The sequence below is a fragment of the Canis lupus genome, chromosome 37, assembly GCF_011100685.1.
Source record: "Canis lupus familiaris isolate Mischka breed German Shepherd chromosome 37, alternate assembly UU_Cfam_GSD_1.0, whole genome shotgun sequence".
Taxonomy (NCBI): Eukaryota; Metazoa; Chordata; class Mammalia; order Carnivora; family Canidae; genus Canis; species Canis lupus.
In genome coordinates, this window is record NC_049258.1 from 1,100,562 (window position 1) to 1,126,720 (window position 26,159).

The 26,159-nt window shown below is 41.5% G+C and overlaps 1 protein-coding gene across 2 annotated transcripts in view; it reads left to right on the forward strand.

Moving 5' to 3' along the window:
* Window positions 1–561: 561 nt before the first annotated feature.
* Window positions 562–26,159, forward strand: part of NAB1 (NGFI-A binding protein 1) — a 36,797-nt gene continuing 11,199 nt past the window's right edge. For both annotated transcript variants that reach the window (XM_038585177.1, XM_038585178.1), the window contains exons 1-3: window positions 562–1,399; window positions 14,943–15,076; window positions 17,855–17,906. In XM_038585177.1, coding sequence (XP_038441105.1) covers window positions 581–1,399; window positions 14,943–15,076; window positions 17,855–17,906 — 1,005 coding nt within the window. In that variant the 5' untranslated portion in view covers window positions 562–580. The remainder of the gene's footprint in view (window positions 1,400–14,942; window positions 15,077–17,854; window positions 17,907–26,159) is intronic.

The window sequence follows — 26,159 nt, forward strand, 5'->3', positions numbered from 1 at the left end:
TGGCCCCGGGACCCTGGGATCCAGTCATGGAGCCTGCTTCTCCCTCTGCCTGAGTCTCTGCCTCTCTCTCTCTCTCTCTCTCTGTGGGTCTCTCATGAATAAGTAAATAAAATCTTTAAAAAAAAAAAAAAAAAGTTGAACCTGTAAGTTGGGGACCATTTGTAGGTGTAAAGTGTTCATCCGTATTGTCTGATGCAAAAGCAGCCTTCGGGTCGGGTTATGCTTCACCTGGCGTGTGTGCCGGTGCCCTGGAAGCCGTAAAGTCGGGGCCCTGTGAGCCCTGGTTTGGTGCTTAGGGGCTGCGTAACCAGCCGCGAGCCTGCAGGCAAGTCACTTGTTACTTTTTAGGTTTTTCGCCTTGAACCGGCAGCAGCTCTGCGGAGGCCTGGGCCTGAGCGGCGGCGAGTGCCGGGCCCTCGCGTGGGGGGGGGGGCGGGGCTGGAGCGTCTCCTCGGCCTCCCCCCCGCCCCCCGCGCTGCACCGGGGAGTCCTGCGGTTGCCGGCCGGGGGTGGGGGTGGGGTGGGGTGCGGGGTGCTGAGCGTGCTGTCTCCTCCCCGCAGGTCCCGCGCTTCGCCGGGGATGGCCGCGGCCTTGCCCAGGACGCTGGGGGAGCTGCAGCTCTACCGCATACTGCAGAGGGCCAACCTGCTCTCGTACTTCGACGCCTTCATCCAGCAAGGCGGGGATGACGTGCAGCAGCTGTGCGAGGCCGGGGAGGAGGAGTTCCTGGAGATCATGGCGCTCGTGGGCATGGCCAGCAAGCCGCTGCACGTCAGGAGGCTGCAGAAGGCCCTGCGGGACTGGGTCACCAACCCCGGCCTCTTCAACCAGCCGCTGACGTCGCTGCCCGTGAGCAGCATCCCCGTGTACAAGGTGCCCGACGGCTCCGCGGCGTGGCTCGGGGTGCCCTGCGGCGGCCTCGACAGGGCCAGCGGCGCGCGCGAGCCCCACGCGCAGGCGCCCAAGTGCGCCGCGGCCACGTGCGTGCAGGGCGCGGGCCCCGGGCGGCCGGCGGCGCCGGGCGGCCTCGTGCTGCCGGCCGTGGGCGAGCCGCGGCTGTGGACGGGCCCGCGCGGCCCCGACAGCGAGCCCAGCCTGTCCCCCGGCGACCTGGGCTCCCCCGCGTCCCCGAGGGAGGGCGGCGAGGCGCTGGACGCGGCCGCCGCGCTCTCTGTGGCCGAGTGCGTGGAGCGCCTGGCCGCCACGCTGCCCCGCAGCGACCTGGGCGAGGTGCGGGAGCTGCTCCGGAGCAACAAGAAGCTGGCCAAGATGGTCGGCCACATCTTCGACATGAGCGCCGACGACCCGCACAAGGAGGAGGAGATCCGCAAGTACAGCGCCATCTACGGCCGCTTCGACTCCAAGAGGAAGGACGGGAAGCACCTGACGCTGCACGAGGTAAGGGCCCGCGCTCCCCGGCGGCGGCTCGGAGGTCTGAGGCGGGGCCGACGGGGTGCTGAGGCGGTGTCTGAGGTGCGGCTGTGCAGGGCTGGGGCGGGCCTGTGCGGGGGGGGGGGGGGGGGGTGCGGCGCGGGGCCGAGGTGGGGCCGAGGCGGGGCCGAGGCGGGGCTGTGCGGGTCCCAGGCGGTGTCTGAGGTGGGGCTGAGGCGGGACTGTGCTGGGGGGGGGGGGGGGGGGTGTGCGGCGCGGGGCCGAGGCGGGGCCGAGGTGGGGCCGAGGCGGGGCTGTGCGGGGGGCGGGGGGGGGCGGGGCCGAGGTGGGGCTGAGGCAGGGCTGTGCGGGGCTGAGGCGGGGCTGTGCCGGGCCCAGGTGGTGTCTGAGGTGGGGCTGAGGCGGGACTGTGCTGGGGGGGGGTGTGCGGCGCGGGGCCGAGGTGGGGCCGAGGCGGGGCCGAGGTGGGGCCGTGCGGGTCCCAGGCGGTGTCTGAGGTGGGGCTGAGGCGGGACTGTGCTGGGGGGGGGGGGGGTGCGGCGCGGGGCCGAGGTGGGGCCGAGGTGGGGCCGAGGCGGGGCTGTGCGGGGGGGGGGGGGGGGGGCGGGGCCGAGGTGGGGCTGAGGCAGGGCTGTGCGGGGCTGAGGCGGGGCTGTGCCGGGCCCAGGTGGTGTCTGAGGTGGGGCTGAGGCGGGACTGTGCTGGGGGGGGGTGTGCGGCGCGGGGCCGAGGTGGGGCCGAGGTGGGGCCGAGGCGGGGCTGTGCGGGGGGGGGGGGGGGGGGCGGGGCCGAGGTGGGGCTGAGGCAGGGCTGTGCGGGGCTGAGGCGGGGCTGTGCCGGGCCCAGGTGGTGTCTGAGGTGGGGCTGAGGCGGGACTGTGCTGGGGGGGGGTGTGCGGCGCGGGGCCGAGGCGGGGCCGAGGTGGGGCCGAGGCGGGGCTGTGCGGGTCCCAGGCGGTGTCTGAGGTGGGGCTGAGGCGGGACTGTGCTGGGGGGGGGGGGGGTGTGCGGCGCGGGGCCGAGGCGGGGGCCGAGGTGGGGCCGAGGCGGGGCTGTGCGGGGGGGGGGGGGGGGGGGGGCGGGGCCGAGGTGGGGCTGAGGCAGGGCTGTGCGGGGCTGAGGCGGGGCTGTGCCGGGCCCAGGTGGTGTCTGAGGTGGGGCTGAGGCGGGACTGTGCTGGGGGGGGGGTGTGCGGCGCGGGGCCGAGGTGGGGCCGAGGCGGGGCCGAGGTGGGGCCGTGCGGGTCCCAGGCGGTGTCTGAGGTGGGGCTGAGGCGGCGTCTGAGGCTGCGCAGGGCTGTGCAGGGGGGCGGGGGCTGAGGCGGCCTCTGAGGCTGGGCCGTTCGGCTCGAGGAGACTCCGCCCCGAGGGCCGCAACCCGGAACCTCCCCTCGGCGGGGCCGTGCAGCCTGCGCGTGGCGTGGTCGTGTGTGCGCCGGGCCCCGGGCGTGGAGCGCGGCAACCGCGGCGTGGGGCGACCTCTGCAAACCTGCCGGCCGCGGGCCCCAAGCCTTGCGGCAACGTGACGTGTCTTGGCACGTGACGCGGTGTGGGTTTGTTTGTTTTGTTTTTTTTTGTCAGAGTCTTGACGGTGCGCTCCGGAATTTGTATCTATTTTATTGATTTTATTCATGAGAGACGGGGTGGGGGGGGGCAGAGGGAGCAGCAGGCCCCACACAGGGAGCCCCACGCGGGCCTCGATCCCAGGCGCTAAGCCGCTGAGCCCCCCCAGGCCGCCCTCGTTTGTTTTTCAATCAGGAAATAAACTGGGACTTGCAGTCGGACCATTCATTTAAAAAGCCTCTGGGGTCCCGGTGGCGTCAGCTGAGCCTGGATCTTGCCTCAGGTGAGGGTCTCAGGATCGAGAGATGCCTGCCCCCCTAGGTGGGCTCCCTGCGGGCCTGGAGCCGCCTTAGGACCCCCTCCCCGCCCCCCTTTAGGAAAATAAATAAGCATTTTTGTAGACATTTTTTGACCAAAAAAAAATTTTTGTGAAAAGTAACCGGCACCTGAAAGTAATTCTCAGCCAGCACAGTGAGACGGGGTCCGGTGAAGTGTTTTTTAGGGCTGGAGATGCTGTCGGCTTGACCTTTGACCTCGGAGTCCTCCACTGGGCGTTTGTAGGCCTCTGTCGAGAAACACTCTCCCTGAGTACAAGGCCGCGGGTCGGTCTCTCCTGGTCCGTCAGGACAAGCTCCAGTCGTTGGGCTGCGTTCCCGCCGTGGGGCGACCCTCCCGTCCCTCTCCCAGTAACTCCACCTTGGCGGCTGACCTGCGTGGCAGGCTGTCCCCGCCTCATGCTGTGGGCTTCTTGGGGGCAGAGATCTCGTCTTGTGCATTTTTATATCCTCAGAATCTAACACACCCTCCACATGCTTGGAAAACAAATGCATTTTTTTTTTTTAAGTTAAAAAGGCTATTTTATTGCAGAATTTCTTAGAGTGTTTATCCTGTAGAAATAAAGCCTGTGGAAGAAATAAATGTCCAGTTGACTGTAGCTTCCATGTAAGAACCTCGGATCTTCCCCTGGACGCTACTGCAACACAGAAGAGAACATACGCCTACTGCCAAAGATTCAGTTCTTACATGAGGATGTAAAGTAACGAAACCTATAAACTTTCAGATAGTTTTCTTTACGTATATAAGTAAGGGATCACATTTGGCACACTGTCCTCTGAATTTCCTCTTTTTTAAAAGAAATTTTAGCAGTATACTCCCAGTACAGTATACTGTCAGATAGCTTTCCAAGGGAATACAAATAGAGCTACCTTTTTTATTTCTGGGTTGCACTGTTTTCCATAATGTGAATGTGCCATTTTTAATTTATCTGAATCATTCACTTGGTGTCCTTAAGGCCTTTCTATTTTTTTGGATACTAGTGTACGGTGGTACCTGAACATTATATACGTGCTCCTCTACAGACAGACTTGTGCACGTTTACCTATGGAATAGATTCCAACATGTAAAATTACGGGACCAAAGAATATATATACATTTAATATTTTGGTCGATACTGCTCAATTGCATTCTAAAACCGCTTCTTCTATACTTTTATTATTACATACAAGCATCCATTTCTCCACACTCTTCCTAATACAGCATTTATCATTCTTTTTAATCTTTGCCAATCTAAGACATGACAAATTTTCATTGCTCAAATTTGCTTTCCTTACTGAGGATGAATGTCTTTTATATCTATAACAGACATCCAATTTTATGTCCTTACCCTTTGTTTTAATGTTGAGGTTGTTTTTCTTACCTGTAAAAAATTTGATTTGTTAGAACATTTTATATTTTAAGGATATTAACCTTTTGTCTTATGTTGTAAACATTTTCCCAGATTATCATTTGTCCCTTGACCTTTTGGACTCATTTGGCATGTGGAAGTTTAATTTTATGTAGTAATATTTATTTATTGATCTTACCGTATTGATTTCATTAGTCTAATTCTCTATTCCTTTACCAGTATAGGGTTACTTTAATGACTATAGCTGAATAATATATTTTGATATCTGGAAAGGCTGTAGTCTTGTTTTGTACCTTCTGTTTCTTTAGGTGGGTCATTTATTTCTCCTTTCAACGGAAATTTTTATTTATTTATTAAAAGATTGTGTTTGAGAGCAAGTGAGAGCACAAGCAAGGGGAGGTCCAGGGGGAGAGGGATGAGCAGACTCCCCACAGAGCAGGGGGCCAGATGTGGGGCTCACAATCCCAGGACCCCCCAAAATGAAATTTTTAATGCATAGGTTAAATTTCCCCCAAATTTCTATTGGTATTTTTATTACAAATTGCTTAAAGGTGTGGATTAATTTGGGAAAAACTGACATATTTACAGTAACAAAAACTCCCATACAGTAGTATAGTGTATATATTTAGATCTTTTATATTCCTCAGTAATTTTATAGTTCTTTATTCATATATCACATAGATTTTGCATATTTCTTATTAGGTTAAATACTGTGTAGTATATATATGCATGTTTAATGTCTATTACATATATTTAAGTTTATTTTAATACAGGATATGAAAATATATAAGATTTAAAGAGGATAAAATTGGGGGCACCTGGATGGCTCAGTCAGTTGGGCAGCTGCCTTTGGCTCAGGTCATGATCCTGGCGTCCTTGGCATCAAACTTCACATGGGGCTCCCTGCTTAGCAGGGGGTCTGCTTCTTCCACCTCCTGCTTTTGTGCTCTTGCTTGTTCTCTCCCTCTGTCCCTCTCAAATAAATAAATAAAATCTTCAAAAGGGGTAGGGGGGATATAATTGTAAATTAAGTTTTTTCCACTTTTTCTCAAATTATTATCACTGGTTGATTTTTGTACATGAATCTTGTTTTCAGCAATTCCATTATCTCCTCTTTTTAAATATATGCTTTTAGATGTGAATGCATATTGGAGCTCAAAATAAGGAAATTGGTTAGTAAATGTCTTAAGTAACAGTGAATCTTTGATTTGATCTATTTCGGGCATATCCTTTTGCAATTGTTGTATGTATTGTTGCCGTACAATGACTGACTGACAAGAATTTAGGAATCGATCTAGAAAATACACTTAGCATTATAATTCAGATATACTTTGATGCTTTTCATGACCCCTGAATTAATAAGCAGAATCTACTAAAAGGCCATTATAGTGGTCATCAATAGAAAACAAAGGGCAAAACATGTTGGCAATTTTAGTTTCATGCTTTAATCTAGTTTCATATAATTTTTAAAATATAACAGATGAAATACAAAGATGAGTCAGTATTTTTATGAAAGTGTAAGTATGTTACAGAGATGACTTTAATAAACCAAATCAACCTCGCTTTTTTTCCCCTTTTTTAAGGCCTAACCTACTTTTAAAAAATAGAAAAATTATTTCACACTTGGCTTATGCTAAAGGGTTCTTTGCTTCTTTGGATAAATAGGTACAGATGGTATTTAGGTAATGAGATTATCATGAGTTTCCCAAAATAAGAGAACTCTCAAAATGAATGCTAGTAGGCTGAGATATGGGAGTGGGGGCTTTAGAATATGTGGCTTGTATTTTTGAAACTTAGACCACTTGATATTTGTAACTAAAGTATGAATCTGGTCCAAAAGTAGAGTTTAGGATAGATGTTTATGAATCAGGACGCTTCATTCAAACTAGTAACCATTCAACAGCTTCATGGAAATTATGAAATCTTGAGATAATTAAAAGAAAGAAGGCACTGTGTTAAATGCACCTTCTAGATATTATTTTATATTTTCTTACTTGACTATAGAAAGAAGGCACTACGTTAAATGCACCTTCTAGATATTATTTTATATTTTCTTACTTGACTATATAAAATGAGTAAATATATGAGTTTTTCCAAATTTCTAAGATTAAAGAACAATACAGATTTGTCTTCAATTTCCAAACAAGAAAATATAGGACTCATTGTTAATTCACTGTTAGTATTTGAGGATTTTCTTCATATACACCTTGTGGACACTGTTCTTTTGATCTTTCTTTCTTTCTTTTTTTTTTTTTTTTTCAATCTTTCAAGACACATAGCTGTAATAAATAGGTTTGTGGATGAAAATTAAGAAGTTATCTACACCTGAAAACATTTTTTCAACTCTGACAAAGTACATAAAATTCTCTTTCTTGTATGCATTGTTGTACTTGTTTCCAAAGGTACTGTATGTCAGGCAGTAAAGAATTATGAAATTAATCATTGTTATAATAAACGCTTTTTTTTTTTTAAGCCAGTGAATCAGCCATGGTCTTAAGACCTGGCTGGGGGGCAGCCTGGGTGGTTCAGTGGTTTAGCGCTGCCTTCAGCCCAGGCCTGTGATCCTGGAAACCCGGGATCGAGTCTCACATCGGGCTCCCTGTGTGGAGCCTGCTTTTCCCTCTGCCTGTGTCTCTGCCTCTCTCTCTGTGTGTCTCATGAATAAATAAATAAAATCTTAAAAAAAAAAAAAGACCTGGCTGGGTATGGCCTGGTGTATAGGGGTCAGACCATTAAGATAGTGTGAGTGGCTGGGCCTAAAACCACACTTATTTTTGGTGTGAGGCAGGTTCTAAGGAGCAAACCCCCAAAGTATTAGGAACAGGACCAGCAGGCAGGATGTTTCCTCTCTCCAAAGGTGTGTTATGTGGTAAGCTAGACAAGCAGCACGCGTTGTCTGATCTTTCATCAGTGAATGGATGAGGAGAGAGAAGCTAAAAGTTGGGAATAACAAGGAAGTGGAGAACGTAGGAGCTTGGAATATTCAGAAATATAAGCAGGTAGGGACTGCGGCATTATAGAATATGTGTCAGATAGCAACTTCCAACCAAAGAGTTCTGGAACTCAAAAGGTGCAAACAGGAGGATGTGGAATCAATCAGTGGGTGAGTTGTAGACTTCCTAGAAATCCTACAGGAACTGAAGTGCATGTGTTAACCAAGAGAAGGACCTGGGCTCACAGAATATGCCACTTTTAGGTCAGTTTTCCTTGTAGTGTTGAGAAGTCAAGGCTGAAGCTCTCAGAGGAGTCCAGCAGTCTTAGTTCTAAGAGGGGAGAACTGTTGAATCAGAGAATCCCATAGACCCGAACACATTATTAATAAGTTATGGTGCTTTATTCTAACCTTTTAGAATGCACAGATTTCAGCATCAAATACTAGAAATGTTGTGATTTTTGTTATTTTAAAAAATGGGTTATAGGATTATTAGGGTAGTCTGTTTTTGAGTCAATCTTGGTAAGATGTGCATTTCATCTAAGTTTTCAAACTTACTATCGTAAAGTTATTTATAGTTTTTAAGACCTAACATGATTTGTACATGTATCTCTTATTTTTAAAGATGTATTTGCTTGAGAGAGTGCGTAAGCACGAGTAGGGGGGAGGGGCAGAGGGAGAAAATCTTCAGCACATTCCTACTTAGCACAGAGTGTGATGTAGGGCTCAATCCCCAAAACCATAAGATAAGGATCTGAGCCAAAACAAAGAGTTGGATGCTTAACTGACTGAGCCACCCAGGCGCGCCCCCCCCTTCTCTCTCTCTTTTTTTTTTTTTTTTTTACCTGATCAATTTTGCCAGAGGTTTGTCTGTTTTATTTATCTTCTCAGGGGTCTGCAAAGTATAGCCTGTGGGCCAAATGTTGCCCACCTCTGGATTTTGATGATAAGTTTGTATTAGAACACAGCCAGGCCAGTTTGTTGCTGTATTGCCCGAGGCTGCTGCTGAGCTAGAACTTCAGAGTTCAGTAGTTATAGCAAAGACAATTTGGCCTGTTAAGCCTAAAATATTTACTCTCTGATCTTTTACAGAAAAAGCTTTCCAACCCCTGATGTTTTTGAAGGAGGAACTTTAGGCTTAGCTGATATTCTTAGTTGTGCTGTGTGGATGTGTGTGTTCATTGATACTTTTCTTACAGTTCATTTTATTGTTCTTTTCTAACTTAAGTCAGGTGCTTATTGATTGTTGTGTTTTTTTTTTAAGCTGTTTTTATTTATTTATTTATTTATTTATTTATTTTTAGCTGTTCTTTTTTAATGTAAGCAAATCAAGGCTATAAATTCTCACTATATGTTGATTGAGTGTAATTCCCAGTGTTTTGGGATGGAGTTGTTTTTTTCCCCACAATTCTGATTACTTCTCTTTTTATGATTTATTGCCCATGATTTATTTGAAGTGTTTTTTAACTTCCAAGTATAAGGGCTTTTCTTAATTATTTTTCTAACGATTTTTAACTGAATTACATTGTGGTCAGAGCACATGGTTTGCATAATGCCAAGACTTTAAAATTTGTTGAGATTTTAGTTATGGCTCAGTATATGGTCAGTGTTTTCTATGTGTTTCTGCAGATAGAATGTTCTGTATGTGTCTGTTTTAACAAGCTTTTTCTAACAGCTTTTTTTGTCTGCTCTATCAGGAAGAGTTGTGTATGAAGATCAACTACTGTGATTATGGAGTTGTCCATTTCTCTTTGTAATTTGCAGTTACTGTATTAATCTTTAATAACCCATTTTGCTTCAATAGCCTGTTTTGATACTGATATAAGTACATGTGTTTTCTATTTGTTAGTAATTATGCTTGTTACATCTTTTTACCATCTTTTTTTACTTTCAGTTTTTCTGAGTCCATTTTACATACATCTCTCATAAATAAAATGCCAGTAGTTGAATTATAAAAACTCTAGGCAAATTTTGTGTTTTAACTGGAACATTTGGCCTATTTATGGCTAATATTTTGAATTTATCTCCCTTATTTTATTTTGTATTAGTATCCCTGTCTTTAGATCTGATTTACTGTCTGGAATTAGTTTCTTTTAGCCTGAAGTACATGTAGAATATTCTTTATTTTATTTTATTTTTTTCTTCTTTATTTTATTTTAATTCAATTTGCCAACAGGAAGTGTAGCACCCAGTGCTCATCACATCACATGCCCTCAATGCCCGATATAGAATTTTCTTAATGAAGGCCTACTGATGGCAAAATCTGTCCTGTCCCAACCCGCTGAAAAATATCTTTATTTTGCCTTCATTCTTAATTGCTGTTCATTTTGGGTATCAAATTCTATATTTGTCAGTTATCTTATTAATTGAAGGTATTACCTTGGCTTTTGGTTTTCATTGTTGGGTTTACAAGTCAATGTTAACTGACTGTTGTCTGCTTTTGAAATCTTATGTTTGCTTCCACCCCAATTTTTTCTCTCTTGCTTTCTCAGTTTTTCTTGGTCTTTTTTCCTGTATTATTCTTTCATCATATTTTCAACTTTTTTTTATATTTCTCTAAAAGAAGTCTTTGAGGGTTTTATTCTGCTGTTATTTCTTTCTTTGTTCTGTTTTAAAAAAAAATTTTTTTTTTATTTCTACTGGTTTTTACTTTTGATGCCTTATTTCTTTGGATGTTTTATGATTTCTGTCTATAACTCCTATTTCCTGGAACTGTGGGAATGTTTTGAGGCCTAGGAAGAAGATGGATTCTCTTAGAGATTATTTGCTTTTGCTTCTACCAGGCGCCTGACTTCTGCACAATACAACTCAAAAACCCTGTGAAAGAAATCCTCAGCCCACTTAGTGTGAATTAGGGTTGAAAATCATGTGAGGGCTGATTTGGGGTTTATGAAATCTCAAGGGAGTATCTTGTTTTCTCCTACTCCGTAACAGGGTTTAAGACAGGTAATTTCCCTTGAATTCTCCTGGGAGTACAAGTGTATTTCTAATTCAGGCTTACAGTGGGTATGTAGTAGTTTGGGATTTTAGCTTTGTGGAAGGAGGCGGGCTTAGACTCTTTACCTTTGGTAGATCTTGGGTTTTTTCTTCCTATTCGCTTTCCATATTAACCAGCCCTGTGAGGTTGTGAAGTCTGGAGCTCAGGGCCATCTGGTTTTAGCAACTGTCCTCAACTTACTCCTTTGGAGATACCATCTTGATTCATTTTAGCCAGAATAGTCCTTAACTGTTGCCTTGCCGTCTTATTGATGCTTTTAAGATATTTTTCCCTTCCCAATTTTATCCAGCGTTTTTAGTTGTTTTCTGTGAGAAAGCCAGTCATTCCCTCCATATGCTGGAAAGGAAAGCCTTGATTGCCTTTTGAGCCTCCCTGTCACACAGCATTCTTATTGCATTTTTATGCTAACAAGACTAAATGGAAAGTCACAATCATTTGATTGTTAAAGATTTTAACTACCGTAAAGAAAACTTTAAGTCTAGTTATAACTTATAGAAAGCTAACTTTAAGAACTATTTAACATAAAAATATGAAAGGAATTTTGATATTTTTAGCCACAAAAAGGAGGACTAGGAGAAAGTAAGCCAATTAGAATATTTTATATTTTTAACAAAACTGGAAACAGAGGCATCTGTGTGGTTCAGTTGGTTAAGCATCTGACTCTTGGTCTCAGCTCAGGTCTTGATCTCAGGGTCAAATTCAAGCCCCATCTTGGGTTCCATACTGGGGATGGAGCCTACTTATAAAAAATAAAAAACCCAGAAATTTAGAATTTTTTCTTTAAAAAAAAAAAAATCTTAAGTAGGCTCCCACACTGGGGCTCAAACTCATGGGCCCTGGGATCAAGACTCACTCCACCACTGAGCCAGCCAGGTGCCCCTAGAAACTCACAATTTTTTTTTCCAAAGATTTTTACTTATTCACAAGAGACACAGAGAAAGAGGCAGAGACACAGGCCAGAGGGAGAAGCAGGCTCCCTGTGGGGAACCTGATGTGGGACTCCATCCCAAGACCCCAGGATCATGACCTGAGCCAAAGGCAGACACTCAACCACTGAGCCACCCAGGTGCCCCAAAACTTAGAATTTTTAGAAAGCTAGTATGGTACTGCAGTAACTACTGTATTAGAGTATTTGTATAATTTTTTTAAAAATCTTCATAATAGTTACTGATTTAATTTTTAACAATTTGGAGCATGAAATACAGAAAACACATTTTTGAGGGAGAACCCTGATAAGTCAGCTGCTTATTGCAACTTGGGGTGAGCTATAGTTATTTTTGCATCCTCAGTTTTAATACCAGAAGTTTCCCTAAGGGCTTGGAGAGCTTAGTCTACTTTTTTGATGTTTGGAAGCCTGAATACAGTAACAAAGGCTGTGTTTTGGGTTTCTGGTAGGATGATGGAAGGAATACTAGAACACTATTTTTCGGTTTACGTTGAGTCTTTTCTGTGGTTGTGCAAAAGGGAACACCTCTGAAATGTCCGTTAAAATACCTTACTGACAATCTGAAGTTCTCCATGCTAATTTTAGGGTATGAGTACAAGAAAGAAAAGGCTACATAAAAAGGTGCTTGAGAAGGTCTTCAAGGTCATTGTAGCTACTGTTAAGCTGAAATTGAAATTTATTTAGAAAATCATTCTTTAAAGTACATTTCAGGGCAGCCCCGGTGGTTTAGCGGTTTAGCGCCGCCTTCAGCCCAGGGCGTGATCCTGGAGTCCCAGGATCGAGACCCACGTCGGGCTCCCCGCATGGAGCCTGCTTCTCCCTCTGCCTGTGTCTCTGTCTCTCTGTCTCTAATAAATAAATAAATCTTAAAAAATAAATAAATAAATACATTTCACTTTTAGCTCCAGTAACATTGTGCCTTTCAAAAGCACTTAGAGATTGGGATCCCTGGGTGGCGCAGCGGTTTGGCGCCTGCCTTTGACACAGGGCACGATCCTGGAGACCCGGGATCGAATCCCACGTCGGGCTCCCGGTGCATGGAGCCTGCTTCTCCCTCTGCCTATGTCTCTGCCTCTCTCTCTCTCTCTCTATCATAAATAAATTAAAAAAAAAAAAAAAAAAGCACTTAGAGATTGATCTATTGATGATTCTTTAGGAAAAGGAGAGAGGACTGAAAATACATTGTTCCTCTTATGCTTTCATATTCAGTTGTGGGTTTAAAATAGAAGCCCTGGGTTTATTTTAACCTTGTCTGTAGCAAGATTATTTGAGAATTAGCCACTATAAATTACAGGTAGAAATCTGAAAAGGGGGATGTTAGATATATGATGATATCATATAATACATTTTAAATGGTTTCAGTAGTTAAGTGGAAAAAATAAAACTATTAGGATAAATTAGAGGAGAACCTTTATATTTTATTAGGGTGAGAAGGGAGTTTCTGTGCATGGCACCCAAGACAAAAACTGTAAGACTAATGATAAACTATGAAAAAGAAAACTGCTGCATATATAGAGTTAGTGCTCCTAATGCATAAAGAATTCATAAAGTCCATAAAAACAAAATGGTGCAATAGAAGAAACAGGCAACTGCCATGAACAAGCAGATTTTAAAATAATTTAAAAATATAAGAAAAGGGTTGAGTTTTATAGTCAAGGAAATATAAATTATAACCAGATATTACTGAAAATACATAAGATTTCTAAAGCTTTTAAGATAAAATAATCAGTGTTGCTTGATTCTGGATAATGGATCTTCATATAATTGTTGGTAGTGTTATGATTCGGAGCAATTTTCCTGGAGAGTAACTTGGTGAAATACATGAATCTTTTATAAGTTAGTGTGTTCTGTGACCTAACAAGTCTATTCTTAGGAGTTTATTCCAAGAAAATAATTCAATATGTGTGCAAAGACACAGTTAAGAATGTTCTTTGCAGCTTTCTTTGTAGCACATGATAAATGAGGGCAGTTTTAATGTTCAGAGTGAGGTTGATTTAAATAATATATTACTCTTTCCTACAATGAACTATTATATCTAGATGGTAAAAATGGTAGTGTAAAGAATATTTAAACTCATATTTCAGTCAACAAATATTTATTGAGCAACCCATGTCGGATACTGATGCACACAAGCCAAGTTTCTACCTTAACACATGATAAAAGTAAAAAATACAGCATACATAAGTAAAAAAGGCAATTGCAAACTATATTCACATGTATGTTTCTATGTACATAGAGATATTAGAATAATATACATTAAAAATATTAACAGATGGAAGGCTTGCATTCTGCATTTCTTTGCTTTTTTTGCTTCTCTGTACTTCTGAAAATTTTAAATACAGAACATTTTTGGGAACCATGTGGGATGCCTGGGTAGGGAGAAAGTAAATACTTGTTTTTTTTATGAAAGGAAAATAACTAATACTGAAGAACAACTTTGTGCCAGGTGTGTCTCTTCATTTATTTCTTGTTAGTCCCTTGAGGTAGTTCCCGTTTTGTTATCCTATTTTTGCCTCTGAGAACACTGAGGCTCAGAAGTTTTTACATGCCAGAGTCACACAGATGGTAAATGATGGAGCAAGACTCCCCTCAGCTCTGTCTGCCATCAAATCCCTTTCTCTTTTTGCTGTTAATCATGCCTAGAACGAGTATGTTTCTTATTTTTAAAAAAACAATGGCAATTCCCTACATCTATTTAAATTGGCAAAATTATGTGAAAAAAACCTTTTCTGATTTATTAAACAATTCAGATTTTGAATATCAGATAACATTTGCTATTTTGAATTCCAGTACAAGGTGCTCTGTCAAGTAGCAACTCTATTCCATTATTTAATACTTAAATAAAAGAGTGGAATTAGATGAAATTTAAAGAATTAGTGACTCCAAGACTTTGATTTTCCTTTATAGTTCTATTTTACAATAACCCCCTTTTTTAAATCTAATTTGATAAATATTTAACTCAAATCATCAAATTTTTATTCCTTCCTATGAATTTTCAAGTCAGTTCACCTTGAAAAAAAAAGTATCTGTCAGACCATGTGTACTCACTTTTAGTTAGGGAAGTATTACCAACAAACATACCAAATCTTTGACTTTTCATAAAACAGATACAGAACATTTTTTACTTTATTTTTATTTTGCTTATTTTCAATAAACTCATACCTAAACAAAAATAAATTAAGCATATAAATAAAACCAAGATGACTATTTTGGTTAATTTGAGTTCTGAGAGATGGTAGGCGATGTGATTTTTCTTCTGAAATTAGGCATTAGGACTAATAAGGAATAAAGAAAGACACACCCTGATTTTCATAAACTATGATCCCATTCTATAATTATGTGACATTTTTATATCCTTAAGTGAAATGTTTTTCATATTGATGAAATAAAGATGTTTATAAGCTTTAAATTTTGTTTTGGATACACAGCTCACTGTTAATGAAGCGGCTGCTCAGCTCTGTGTGAAGGATAATGCCCTGCTGACAAGAAGAGATGAACTGTTTGCCCTGGCGAGGCAGATTTCTCGAGAAGTCACCTACAAATATACCTACAGAACCACCAAGTAAGTGTGTAACTGACAGTATCGCTTGATAGAAGTAGAACTTACAACACTACCCACTGTTAGAATATAATAAGCATTTTTCAAAAGTAGAAGTGTGATGTGATTGATGATGGTTCTGTAAAATTTTAAAGAGTGAAGGGACTTTTCAAAACATTGCTAATGTGGTTTTTGTTGTTTTGTTTAATTTTCTTTTCTTTCTTTTGAAAGACAGTTCCCTAGCACTACAGCATTGTTCTGGTGGTGGTTGTAAACCTTCTTCTCACACAGAAGCTTTGGTTTTGAGTGTGATGATGGGATTTAGTTAGTCAGCATGTATAGATTTATTTGTATACCCACTAACTATATGAACTTGTTGAACTCTTTGAGGAAGCAAAGTGGTTCCTTTTGCAAGTTGTTTGCAATCTAATGAAGTTAGTTCAATAGATGAAAAGACTCCATTGACCCGTGTTTAAGGGAAAATTGGAAGATGCCAGATTACATGGACTATGGACATGTGTTTGAAATATGGAAGTGGAATATGGAATATTTGAAGTAAAAAACCTACATGTTGAAAAGCAGTGGTGATTTTAAAGTTTACTATAAATACATCTTATTCCTCATCTCATCTTCACTTAAATCCTAAGCCAAATTGTGTATTACTATTTTGATTTTGTTCTCTTCTTCCACATGGACCCTGATTTCTAGTTTGTTGTCAGTTGTGTGTCCCACTGCTTCTCCGAGAAGATGCAGATGACCCTTTGCATTAGAGTCATTGAATGTGTGTTGAAAAGACACATCCTGAGTACCCTCCCCAGCCCTAATAACTCACAATTTCTGGGGACGGAGTCTTGCAATCCAAATTTTCACAAGTGTCCCAAATTATTCTGTTCCTATTGAAGTTTGGAAAGCCACTGTTGAGGCCTTTGCTGTCATCATGATTTCCCCTAACTCATAGCAGCTTCCTGGGCCACCCTGCCTAAAGGGTTCACATATTTACAAACTGCCACAAAGTAAAAATATGCAGATTAAATGAACAGGCTCAGAATATACAGCAATATTATGGAATTATTTATAATATTTTTTTAAGTTAGGTAATCAGGAGCTGATGAAGTGATTTTTTTAATTTTTTTCACTCTATTACACATTTTCTGACTGGTTTCTTTAAATAATCTAATCAAAGTTATACATATACATGATTTAAGGAGACATATAGTACACAGAGCTTATAATGAAACTCAGCAGTTTCCCCACTCCACCCTTTTCCCCTTCTGAATACCACACCCCAGAGGCAACTGCTTTCAACAATTTTTAGCTGTTTCTTGTAGTATTTACATTTATGTACTTTTTAAGTTAAGTATATTTTTAAATATGTAATAACGTGTTTACATAATTTAGAAGCCAAAGCTCTGTGAATACATAATATAAAAAGTTACATTCCTCTTCTGGTCTCTTTTTAACTTCTTCTCCTCAATGTAAATAGTTTTACTAGTTTCTTTTTCATCTTTCCAATGTATGTTTATACATTTGCAGATAAAAATATGTTTTCTCATTTTTACCTTTTTTCCAAAAAACAATAGGTAGTATTTATACACTTATTCTGTATTTTGCTTTTAACTTATCTTGGAGATCTCGTCATAGAGAGATACATACACACCTTGCTCACTATTTTTTACAGCTGCATGGTATTGTACTGTGTGGATTATTATGATTTTTTAAAAAATATTATTTATTTGAGAGAGGGAGCAAGCATGAGCAGGGGGAGGGGCAGAGGCAAGGGAGAGAAACAGGGATTCCCCATGTGAGGCTCGATCCCAGAACCCTGGGATCATGACCTGAGCTGAAGGCAGATGCTTAACAAACTGAGCCACCAGGTGCCCCCAGCATGGTTTATTTAACCAGTCTTCTGTTGGTGGATACTTGAGTTATTTCTAGTCTTTTATCATTATAAATAGCACCATAATAAATAACACCATACGTATTGTGTTGATTCTGAAATGTACTTTTTTTGACATTTTAACATCTTTTGAGGGATAACTTATAATTGATAGCTTATTACAGTTTAATTGGCAGTAGTATTTCATATATCTGTAGGTATCTTTGGGATAGAGTCCCAGCAGAGGGATCTCTAGGTCAAGGGAAAGTGGATCTGTACTTTCACTAGGCAGACAAAATGCATTTTAATCCTACATAGCCCTGGGATGCCCGGGTGGCTCAGCGGTTGAGCATCTGCCTTCAGCTCAGGGTGTAATCCCGGGGTCCCAGGATCAAGTCCCACATCGGGCTCCCTGCAGGGAGCCTGCTTCTCCCTCTGCCTGTGTCTCTGCCTCTCTCTCTGTGTGTCTCATGAATAAATAAATAAAATCTTTAAAAATATGTATACACACACACACCCACATAATCTTACATAACCCTAAGCATTCATCTTAAATGGCCACTTTGGTCATTTTATTCTGAAGTGTTCCTACTGATCCATAAAAAGATAATCATGCAATACAATCCTCCTTGATTTTTTTTTCCTTTTTCATTATGTGATCATCACTGCATGTTTATTGAGTATTTTCTTTGTAGGGAATTCTTAGATAGTAGGTCTTTTAAAATGTTTAATTGTGTCTGCATATTTCCTTAATGTTAAGTAGAAATAATGAAAAGTCTCTTTTGTTATGTCAGTGTTCATTATGAATGTCTTACTTTCTGGTATGAGGGTTTCAGGGCTATATGGGTGGAAGTTTATAGATTGAGATGTCTTTAGAATAAGACTTGTTACCTTCTCAAGTTTTTCTCTTTTCCCATTCCATCCAGGTCAAAATGTGGAGAAAGAGATGAATTGTCCCCAAAAAGAATTAAAGTGGAGGTAAGATTATGCATTATATTTTCTTATGCTAATAATGTTTACTTACTAGTTCAAACTGGAAAAGGATGTTCCATAAACAAATGAAAAAGGTGAATTGTGGAATCTTTAAAACAATATAGAATTGTGTTGCCTTGAGGTATCTAATTTGAAGTAGGATACTAAAGAAATTCTTAGAAGGAAACAGTAATGAGATTGATGTCCAGTCAGTTTATCACAGGTTGATTTGTCAATAGGTTTTTCTTACAGATTTAAGATTTTGCTGGTTAAATGATTTGTTTTATGATCTTATATCATTAGTCATCAAATACATACAGAGGAGCTAGAGGGCGGAGGGGAAGGGAGGCAAGAAGACTCTCCACTGAGCTGGGACCCCAAGCTTGGACTTGGGCTTGATCCCAGGACACTGAGATCATGACCCGAGCTGAAATCAGGAGTCAGATGCTAAACCAGCAGAGCCACCCAGGTGCCCTGAGGCTGTCCTGATTGTAGGCCTCCAAGAGGTAAAGTGGGAGTTGAGCAACAACAAAAAAAGTGCTTTTCTTAGGGCTGTCAGAACTGTAGAATGGTTTCAGAAGTACTGTTCCTTAATTTGGATTGAACGTTTTTTTAAAAGGCCAGTCTGCAGCAAGCAGTGTAGAAATTTGAAGTTTGACAGCTCCTTCCTTTTTTTTCTTGGGCAAGGGGATGAAGGTCCTTATTACTCTCTTAGTCATCTGTTATTTAATTTCAAGTTAGAGCAAATAAGCTATGTTTGACTATCCTAAACTCTTCTCATTTTAATGAAGCGTCTGTGTGGACTAATCTTTCAGTCATACCGAAGTCACAATGCTCTTTTAAAAACATAAATCCCTTTCTCACTTAAATCTTTCCAATGGCTTACTACTATACCTAGTGTAAAATCTACACTTTTCCCCAAGACATCTAAGACCTAACATGATTGGACTCTAACCTTGTATCTCTAACCTCATCTCCTACCACACTTCCCCCTTCTTACTGTGTCTCAGCTACACTGACCCACTTTCTGTTGCTGGAATATGCCACACTCATTTGTGCCTCAGCGCTTACTGTTTGTTGCCCTGCCTAGATCTTCCCATGGCTTCAGCTCATAGCCGAGAGTTTCCTTGACTTCCACGCCTCTCTTTGTAAAAGGGCACCCTTACCTCAAAATCAGCTTTAGGCTCATTCTCCTGGTTTGTTGTGTTTTCATAGTACTTAACTGGTATCTGAAATTATATATATTTGTTTTTATTATAAGTCTGCCCCATTAGATAAGACTCCAGCTCTTACCTGTCCACTACTTTATAGTCAGATTTGATAATAGTGCCTTGTACTTAATAGGCACTTAATAAAATCTGTTGGGTGAAATAATCAATGGCTATGATGAAGCATCTTTGACTTCTTGAAAACTTTAGCCTAAAGCAGTGGTTTTCAAAGAAGAGAAGACTTTTGTCGAAAAAAGGCCACACTTTAAAAAATTGTGCTTATATTTTTATTTTTAATCAACCTCACTGTTAGCTCTTTGTAATGTTTAAGATGGGTTAACCTCAGATATTATGCAAAAAACTTGCTGAAATTATCCAAAAGGCCATTAGAAGATAATCTAACTAGTGACGTAGTTTCCATCCTGTTGCATCCCAAGATCATGAACAAGAGAGGATCCCAGTGACTCTGCCCCTGAAGGGATGGCAGGTGAACATAGACACCGCTAAGAAGGCATGTGCCATTGAAGGATTTAGAGGAAAGACGGTATAAAATGTGCCTACAGACCAGGAAAAGTAGTCACCTGCTAGCCTACAAATTCTGTCCACCTCTCTTTCTGTCCACCATTGGCTCTCTGTGTGACCTGGACTCGCACTCTTGTCACATTTAGGCCCTGGTTTCCTTTGTTGTCTGTGTTCAGAGATCACTGTTGTACATTGAAATTTGAGATCATGAGTCTCATGGCCTGTTTGAGCTGTCATTTTTTTTCTTGTTAGGCTGTATTGGTAAGTCTTTCTGACCTTCTCATTGGCCCTTATCTGAAATTTAAGCAAAGTGTTTTTTGTATCCAGTCATAACGTTTTGAGTTTCCTTTTAGTAGCTCAGAATGTTGGGTTACTAGCATTAGATGTCACCTTTAAATATGTTCCACTAGAGATAATTGAATGATGGTTCTATTTGGTTAGTTTATTGTTTTTTTTTTTTTTTTTTTAAATATTTTTTCTTTATTTATTTATGATAGTCACACAGGGAGAGAGAGAGAGAGAGAGAGGCAGAGACATAGGCAGAGGGAGAAGCAGGCTCCATGCACCGGGAGCCCGACGTGGGATTCGATCCCGGGTCTCCAGGATCGCGCCCTGGGCCAAAGGCAGGCGCCAAACCGCTGCGCCACCCAGGGATCCCTGGTTAGTTTATTGTTTTACTAGCGTTCACAAAGCCACTTGAACAGTTCTGGACTTAGAATTAAGATAATCGCTGTTTCCTTTTTCTGTGAATAACAGTTTTAACCATTCCTAAATAAGACAAGTGTGATTCATCAACTCAGGCTACTTTAAACGCTCTTATAGACACTAAATTCTTGATTTTTGTTTCCCAGAAATAAATAGGGATTTGAGCTTTGAATTTAGGACAGTAGTTTACTTCTTTTGCTGGTTTGTTCTAAATGTTTTGTTTTTGCTTGTTTTTTTAAAAGCACTCATGTATGGTTGGGCAACAGTATCTTCAGAGTATGTGTGTGTTATGCATATGTGTTCCTACACATGTAGCCAGTGTAATCCTTTGCAAAATATACAGTATTGGCATCAATCCTTGTTTAAGTTCTCTGGTGTACTCTAATTCAGATCGAGATACCAGAGCTACTCATTCGGTTCTGGAAGCTGATTCTGAGGCAGGTAGTGAGTGGTGTGTAGGATTGTAAACTCCCTTAATGACATTTCATCAAGTATTAGTGCATTGTTTATACCTCCTTTCTATGTGGCTCCCAGCGAGGGGGGGAGAATTCCTGGCAAGAGGAGAGATTAAAGGAGGCTCTGTTGAGGGGATAAAAGAAGGGTAGAGTTCCAGAAGGTAAAGGTGTGGGGTCGAGGGGCATCACAGAGATACACTAGCATGGGCAGAGACAGAGCTAAGAAAATAACTACACATATTCAGAGAACAATGAGACCAGTTTGTTCGGAATTTATAACTGATACCAAGGACTTCATAAGTAAAACTAGAAGGATTTTAGAATTCTTTGAACATCCTGTTTCTTATTTCATTTGAATTACTAATTCTCCATTAAAAGAAAATCCTATAAAGATAAGCTTAATGCATTATAAATTATAGCAGATTACTAATTACTAGGCCCAAATTAATGAGAATTTTTCTTTCATTTTCATTTTTCTTTTTCTAAAATCCATGATAATAACCAATTAACACACATGCCAAGTTACTGACTTTTTTTATCTCAAAAAAAATTAGTTTTTCTAGTGAACAAAAAGAAATGTAATATCCAGTAGACAAAATAGAAATCACATAAAAAATAGACATGTAAGGGAAAGAAACATTTTCTTGCATGCCATTACCAGTACATTAGGACACTCATAAAACTAGCATTTTGTTCAAGCTTGGTAAGATGTTTTCTTCTTGCTAAATGCTGTGATTTTCTGATCTGTTTGTGGAAGGTTGGGTAGAAGTTTTAAAATCCTTGTGTGAGTTCTTTTTTTCCCCTCTTATTGTGTAGTAGGCTGTTTCCTTTTAAGGATAGTTAGCTATTTTTTTGTTTTTGTTGTTATCATTTAATATAGGATACGGATTGTAGTGAAGTACTCGGAATAATCTGTTGTCCTTAAATAGCATTCCTTTCTATAGGGAATATTAGATATTAAAAACCACAAGAGATTTTGAACCTTCTATAATTCTGAGAATAATGCAGTAGACATGGAGGAAGAAGCCTGCTAGCTTGGAAAGGCCTTAGGGTAACCCATCATTTGGAATGAAGCCTCTAAGGAAGGCACCTTTTCAACCTTTTATGTTAGTAAGTGAGGTTTGGGGGTATTTCTCCTGTCCCGGCTGGATAAATAGCTTGCCCACCTGGAATGCAACCCTTTGTATGGATCCACTTTCAGCTAAAATGGAAATGAATTATGTTTATTGCTTGCTTTTTCTTCAGAGACCTCAAATCTAGCTCTGGGAAACTTGCGAAAAATAACTTTTTTATTGAATCTGTTAATGCATGTCCCTGCTAGGCATTTGAAATTCATTATCACAAACCTTCTTGTTTATCCTTATGTGGAAGCTTTATGATTTCCATTTATAGCCAAAGAAACACCAAGAAAGTCTCAGTAACTTGCTCAAGTTGCCACATTGCTATCTAGTGGCAGAGCCAGGGCTTCAAATCTGGGTCTGACTCCTAAACTGCAAAGCAATACTACCTTCCTGGGTGCTGATGAGCATTCACAAAGCACCTTCCGTGTAAAAAGCACTGTTAGGATTAGAAGGCCGAGTGTGTGCAGAATTGGTAGTCTTTAAAGAGGGGGGAAGGAGTGGCATTTACCAGTTTCTATTTCAAGGAGGCATACCCAAACATTATTAAGTTTTGAGTGGAAAATTTAACAATATAAATTACAAAATGTATTTAAATTTAAGACATTGCCATTTGACAGACAGTTTAGGATGAAGAAAAGCACTGTTGGAAAGAGAGTGAGTCAAGAAAAATTAGTTTGACTTATTTATATTGTACCTATGACAATGCATTTAAGACAACTTGACAGCTAGTTAAAGGAGATGAAAAACCAACACCCGAAGTCCCTGGTACTCTTGTCTTTTAAAAACATTAATTAAAAGTGGATTCAGTTGATAGCCTTTCTTTTTCATTAAGAACATAGCGTGTTGTACGAACAAATCCTGTCATTACCTCCAGTGTTGTAAGTAATATCTTGGAAGAGAGGAAGAATATGTAAGAGCACCTGTCTTGGGACTGGCCACGGGAGCTGACTAAATGGGCTGTTAGTGTTCAGATCTCATCTGTAGAATTTCTTCGTTCACTGAAATTGCTGAAGACTAGGCAAAGAGATGGGAGGTGACAGCATTCTTGATCCTGTGTGGGCTGGGAGTGCAAAGCAATCAGAGATAACTGGATGAAAGAAACGCGGTTTGTTAATAGAGACCAGAAAGTCAGAGAATTGGGGCTTGAAGAAGAAAGACTTAGAGGAAACATCTGCTAGCAGTTCCAGTGGGATGGGGGTGGAAGGAGGAGGCAGGGGGAGGGAAGAGGGTCAGAACATCCACCTACGCTGTTACTAAGTTTGTTGAAAGAAAGCTGGTCTAATTTGATGTAGACTCTTCCCCTCTGGATCAGAAAAACAGAAGCATTACAATCTGCTATTCATATAGAAAGTGTGAGTAAAAAAAAAAAAGAAAGAAAGAAAAAAAAGAAAATGCACGTGTGAGGCTGAGAACATCTGGTGGAACAAACCATTTTAAAGACAGCTAAGCAGTGGCTTTAAAGTAGCTTGCTGATATTTGGTGGCAAGGTTGAGGAGGAATGGGGGTGGAGACCAATGGGATGAGAGTAATTAGGTCATGAACAGCATCCCACCCTGTGTCTTTTATTTTCTCAGTGCTCAGAATCAGAGTCTCCCCAGTATGGGAACACTATGATTAATGGCAGTAGCCAAGAATATGACATGAAGATAAATTGCTCATAGCAATGGTACAGCTGGTTCTGGAGAAAAACGCTTGAGAGACATATAACAAAAGTCCTGCACCAAACATCATGTGAAAGAGACCAGTTTCTTGGGAATGTTCTCACTCTTGTTTCTAAGCCATATATTTTGGGGTACCTGAAAATGTAGCTCCTCAGTCCTGTAGTTTCCCATAATGAACTATCAGAGACTGTGGGAGCAAATCAGAATGACTAATGTACTCCAGTCTCAGAGAGACCACTGATTACTTGGATATTGTCGTTTATTGCTTATTGCATGTTTTTACTTCTCTTTATTAACAAAGGAGCAGTGTCTTATTTCCCAAAATTTTTCACATGTAGAGTTTGAAGTCCTCCCCTTCCAGCTTTTCCATATTCTCATGGTTGAATAATCTGGACAATGGTGCCATCATATGTTTGTATAGCAGTGTGTACTTTGCCAAGAGTTACCATTTGCATTACTTCATTTAATCCCCACAAATCTCCACTGGGTGGATAAAGCAGATGGTTTCATCTCCATCTAAAACTTGGGAACAGGGTCCCTGGGTGGCGCAGCGGTTTGGCGCCTGCCTTTGGCCCAGGGCACGATCCTGGAGACCCAGGATCGAATCCCACGTCGGGCTCCCGGTGCATGGAGCCTGCTTCTCCCTCTGCCTATGTCTCTGCCTCTCTCTCTCTCTCTGTGTGACTATCATGAATTTAAAAACAAAAAACAAAAAAAACTTGGGAACAACGGAAATAAGGAGGTTAACTTTCCTGCCTGGTATCACACATCTAGTTCTCAACACAAGACTAGAACAGCACTGGAATATTGGAGGTTCTGGCCTGGGCACACTCCACCCAGGGCATGTTGAGAAGCCGGAACTGTATATTGTCCCCCTCACATTCATATTGGGCTTTAAGAAACGCAGATCTGGTTTGTTTCTTCCCCGAGACCTTCAGTGGCTTCTCTCTGATTTTAGGACAAAATCTACAGGTTTTTTTGTTTTTTTTTTTGTTTTGTTTTGTTTTAATCTACAGTTCTTAACATGGCTTTCAAGGCCTTACAGAATTTGGCCCTGCGTATCCAACTTCTCTCACCACTCCTTTCTCAGTGTATTCCCTTGTTAGCTATATTAAATATTGTCTGGCTTCCCAAGTGTGTTGTCCTGTTCTTTTTGCCTCCAGGCTTTTCTTTTCTTTGTTTCTCTCTCTTTCTCTTTTCTTTCTTTTTTCTTTTCTTTTCTTTCTTTTCTTTTCTTTTCTTTTCTTTTCTTTTCTTTTCTTTCTTTTCTTTTCTTTTCTTTTCTTTTCTTCTTTTCTTTCTTTCTTTCTCTTTCTTTCTTTCTTTCTTTCTTTCTTTTTCTTTCTTTCTTCTTTCTTTTAAAGGTTTTTTATTTATTCATGAGAGTCACAGAGAGAGAGGCAGAGACACAGGCAGAGGCAGAAGCAGGCTCCACGCAGGGAGCCCGACGTGGGACTCGATCCCAGGACCCCAGTATCACGCCCTGAGCCAAAGGCAAACGCTCAACCACTGAGCCACCCAGCTGTCCGCCTCCAGGCTTTTCTATAAGCTTCTGTCTTTGCCTAGGGTTCTCTTCTTTCAAGTCTTAGCCTAGACATCATGCCCTCTCAGAAGACTTCCCTGACACAGTGTCCTCCACTATGTTCTGGATCTCTTTGTCCTTTTCTCTCAGGAGTCATTGAATCCCTAGCATTGAGTACAAAGTCTAGAACTTATTAGGCAAACGAGGGATTTTTGATTAATGAATAAACAAGTGTTTCCAAATTTCCGTTGTTCTTTCCACTAAAACAGTTCCTATCAAAATAGTATTGCTGATTTTATTGTTTAATACCCAAGATTTCTTATACCGTGTAAGTAATCTCTAAGATGTCTATACTATGTAAATATCCCTAACGTTTATCTTATTCCCCCTGTATCATAGAGATGCAGCAAGTCACTCATAGCATGCTATTTTACTGTGATTAAATCTGGTAGCATTTTGCTGAAGGAGAGATGGGTGGGGGAATGGGGTAACTGGGGGACAGGCAGTGAGGAGGCACTTGATGGGATGAGCACTGGGTGTTATGATATATGTTGGCAAATTGAATTTAAATTTTAAAAAGTAAAAAAATAAAAATCTGGTAGCATTTAAGGGGAACTTAATAAATATCAGTAGCAAACATCTATGGGGTAATATCTATGTGCCAGTCGTTGAGCTAAGTGTTCTTCATGAATTTTTTGGTTTCTTAGAATGGTTCTAAAGTTAGCTGAGTAGACACAAAAAGATGAAATAGTCTTTCTAGTATCAAAGTAAGTAAGTAGTAGAATTGAGTTTTGAACTCATTGTAAATCTAAATCAGTTCAGCTTATGAAAATCAGAGCTGTAAAGGATGTGATGTGCCTCTGTTTACGGCAGTGAATTTCATAAATGTGGTAACTCTGTGATTTTATACTTTGAGCAGAGGCTTTGAAGCCAGTGTCTGTAGCTGTAAAATGAAAGGAATCTAGGGCTGTGGTAGACATTAAATGAGATAGTATGTGTAAAATACAGAAACATAGTTGGAACTGGTGGTGTGGGGTAGTCACCTGGAAAGTGATAGCTTCTCTT